The sequence below is a fragment of the Arachis duranensis genome, chromosome 3, assembly GCF_000817695.3.
Source record: "Arachis duranensis cultivar V14167 chromosome 3, aradu.V14167.gnm2.J7QH, whole genome shotgun sequence".
In the NCBI taxonomy this organism is placed as follows: Eukaryota; Viridiplantae; Streptophyta; class Magnoliopsida; order Fabales; family Fabaceae; genus Arachis; species Arachis duranensis.
Window position 1 is genome coordinate 119602904 of NC_029774.3, and position 3933 is coordinate 119606836.

At 38.6% G+C, this 3933-nt stretch overlaps 1 protein-coding gene across 2 annotated transcripts in view; it reads right to left on the reverse strand.

Annotated features, from left to right (window-relative positions):
* Positions 1 to 1324: 1324 nt before the first annotated feature.
* LOC107480677 (protein RTF1 homolog) overlaps positions 1325 to 3933 on the reverse strand; it is a 3094-nt gene continuing 485 nt past the window's right edge. The window contains exons 1-2 of one of the 2 annotated variants that reach the window (XM_021138986.2): positions 3881 to 3902; positions 1325 to 3561 (exon numbers count right to left, since the gene is read on the reverse strand). In XM_021138986.2, coding sequence (XP_020994645.1) covers positions 1580 to 3532 — 1953 coding nt within the window. In that variant the 5' untranslated portion in view covers positions 3533 to 3561; positions 3881 to 3902 and the 3' untranslated portion in view covers positions 1325 to 1579. Of the gene's footprint in view, positions 3562 to 3880; positions 3903 to 3933 lie in introns of those variants that run through there. The other variant, XM_016100841.3, reaches the window with a different exon arrangement.

A 3933-nucleotide genomic window follows, 5' to 3' on the forward strand; every position in this document is an offset into this window, starting at 1 on the left:
AAGCGAATCCGTACGGGCAAGATTTCTGTCAAGAAAAATGTTGTCCTCCTCATTCTCCCTTTGAAAAATGCACCCGTAATTGTGTACATATCTCACATGGTATACTTTCATACTCCCATGAACACTTCTACATGTATTTATACTTCTAGAAGCACTCTTGGAATACATTTGTTTACAAAAACTAATTATTGATTCTGTTGATAATATAATGATTCGATCTTGTAGATAAATTCCGTCCAATAAAATAAGATATAACTTTTTAAGGTCTAATTATGTTTTTTTATGTTACAGGTGGAGTTTATGGGAAGAGATCATGGGATCTTTGCCAGAAAAAGTGCAAGACACTGCTCAACTTGTAATAGATCATTGGTGGAATGTATTCCTCAATATGTGACTCAAATAAAATCTTTCAAATAAAATATATTTTTAAAATATATATTTTCCATTCAGAGCGTTAGTTATTATTATTATTATTATAGTTATCCTTATAAGCATATACTTTTTATGCCTCGATAACATCTATTCATGGAATATGTGTAAACTCTCAACTTTGAATTATATTTGCAAGCAGAAATAGTGACATATGCAAATCAATTACCGGATTCAACTTGCCAATAAACGACACTAATCTAATCCTAACTTAACAACCGTAACTAACACATCTAAGCTGGAGTATTTGTAGAGAGAAGATTGGGCTATTAAATTTGTACTCAAATAACTATTTTTGTAATTATTAGTTGTGATCAAATTAGCATTAGTAAATAAACAATTTAATCTTGTTGGAATAAAGTTTGTTCCTTTCTCCAGAGATGCGATTCTGTTGTTTGGTCCATTGCAAGGGACATCGCTGTTTAGTCTGTATGCATGACCAAACTCTATCCGTATACTCATCATATTGATATTTCATTATTTGAGTAATGTTTATTATAAGAGAAGATAAATTATATTCATTTTTATCCCTAATATTAGACCTCATTTTAGTTTGGATTCATGTATAAAATACCCAGATACGATCAATTAAGAGTTCATATTTGTATTGTATTAAATAATTTTGTTTTCTGCATGTTTTAGAAAGGTTAAAAGTAGTGCTATATGTTTCTATACTGTTTTGGAAGTGCTACTTACTTAGAGTCTTCTTTTAATTTTTGTTTTATAAAGGTAGCATTCCAAACAATTTAGGTATGAATTGAACTCTATATATTTTGTATCAGTATGAGATCAAATATACTGATGTAGTTACTATATATTTGCATTGCCGCGAGTGCATCCTGCAACCACAATATCCTAAACAAGAAAACTGAGAGTAAGAAAATTTAAAAGATGGTTAACATTCAACAAACATATTTATTATTTTAAATTAACACTTTCTCACAAAACCTGATTTTTTCTGTGCAATTCATCATTTAATGTGTCTATCTTTAACTAAGAATTATCAAATTTCGTTTAGGCACTTTCATGTGAAGTTCAAATAAAATAGTAAAGGCACAGCATTATTGGAGTCAATACAAACCATCCATGGCTTTATGGCACCGTGGAACTTACCTCACTGGCATACTTAAAAGGGAAGGAGCAGCAAATGTCAAAGAAGTCCTCTCCTCCTTTTGTAATCGCTCACCGTCAGTGTTAGCGCATGCCTCCGGCCGTCATTTTCCAAGACTCGAAATCCAACGGTAGCTTCAATTCTTTGTTTTCTTGCCATGAATCCTGCCTGAGCTCCTTGAGCTCCACCAAACTTTTGAAGCAATGCTAACGAGATTGGAAGCTCAAAATTGTGCAGCACATTCGACGATGTCCCTTGATCCACCGGAGCACTTGTGTCCACCAACTTCCCTGCATCAGCAGCCGCTTCCAAGGCTGCGGCAGTAGCCACCATGCCCGCTGCTCCATTGCTACCTGCACCAGCCACTACGCCATTGGCACTATCATTTCCAGCCTCAGCCTTTTCGCCAGGTTTCGAAGCGTAGTAGTTCCTTGATCTAGTCCATCTCCTTGAGAACGGATCATAGCCTGCCTCCCCTGCTCTCAATCCTGTATTCACCGGCTTCAACTCGGAAGCATTCTTGAAATTCTCAAACCTGTTTTTTCTGTTCATCTCAGCCAGCCTCAGAGCCTTGGTATCCTTCACCTTTGATTTCCTGGATGCCTCTAATTCTTGCAGCCTTTTCTTGATCCTCTCCACTTCCGTTTCATCATTCTTACTTTGTGCTATTTCCATTTCCCTCCTCAGTCGGTCCTTCTCCGCTGCAACATTCAGTGGTCTTGCTGTGGCTGATTTTTTCTCCTGTAACATTTGCTTCACAGTAGCAGCTGAGTAGACAAATGTGAGGGCCTTTTGTATGGCTTGTTTTTTGTCCAAGATATCTTGTTTCGTTGGCATCCGGCCACCGCTTCGATCAACTTCCTTAACCCACTGTTTGAACTCCTCTTCAAGCGGACCAGAGTCACTAACCATAGCCATTTGCCACCTAGCAGCTGAACTTTCGTTCCCCCAAACAACATTCAAATACTTGTGAGTAATTTTGTTCTCCAATTTATAGTGTCTATCTGGTTCTGAAGCATCAACATTTTTCACCATGCAGAGCCTGTAGATAGGTCCAGTTTTTGATCTACCAATTCCAACTCTTACAAAGCAACCAACTATTAACTCCTCAAAGAAAGGCTCCATGAACCATCTTGCAAGTTTCGACCTGCGAATAGTTATTTCCTTTATATCCTGAAATGATAGCCCATCGGAACCTGCCAACGCCCTATCATCATCACTGTCACCAATTCCTCCATCACCAGTTGAACCTTCATCATCACTGTGAGACCTACTTTCGCTATCACTATGGCTTGAACTGCTGAGACTTGCTGCAGTGAAAGCTTTGCGCTTTGGTGGAGTAAAATGCTGGGAGCCTGAAACTCTTGATGCCTCCCTCAATCTGCGGTGAGCTTCTGGATCTTGCTGCTTCAATCTCTTAGCACGCAATTCATTCAATGCATCATTCTTGGCTGCCCTGTCAGCAGATCTGGCTGCTGCTCGCATTCGCGATGACGACAACGGCGGAGATTGCTTTCTAGGAACTGTTATCTTTCCTTTAATATCACGCTTGGATGCTATCTTCCCCAATAAATTCTTGTCATCCTTTTTGGTGGCTCTATCTGACAAGATCATCTCTCTTTGAAGTTCAGTCATCTCAGAAAGCTTGCGTCTATCATCTTCATCCTTGTAGAGATCATCACCAATGTTGGATTCATCACTGCTTTCGCCCGGGCGATCACTGTGACCATCATCATCTTGTTCTTCTTGACTTCCCATATCTTCCTCTCTTTCTGCTGGATCCAATCTCTTCTTCAGAGGAACTTGTGATGCAGAGGGCTTTCTGTTGCCATAATTAAGCTCATCATCAGAATCATCTTCCCTCGAATCACTCCCTCCATCCGAATAAGAACCCTCTTGCGCCCTCCTCGACGATGGCAGAGAATGTCGGTTTCTCCCTGCATTACCAGTTCTTCCTGCAGCCTCCAATAGCAAATTTTCTAAATCCGCCATAATTTCACCAATCCAACTTCAAATGTATCCTGTATACATCACAAATTGTCTTTAACACAATCTAATTCCGCAGCTTCAAACAAAATCATAGACAAGTACACACACAATAAATTTCAGTGTTGCCTTGAAAATATAAGATTGATCAGGATAACAAATCCAGTTCTCAGAAAATGGAGAAAAACATCATAAACAAAATCAATAAGCATAAGCATAGAACTGTTCCCTGGTCTAAATTTTGTAAAGCAAATTCATTTCTTTCCTACTTCCTACAACAGTCAAATCATACACTCATCAAAAACATTCATGAGGAAGCTGCAAAATAATCAAATCCAGAAATCAAAGTCAAACCAGGGTTAGAGAGAGAGAAGCAGCAAGATCTGGGTAGGTACTGGAATCAATAA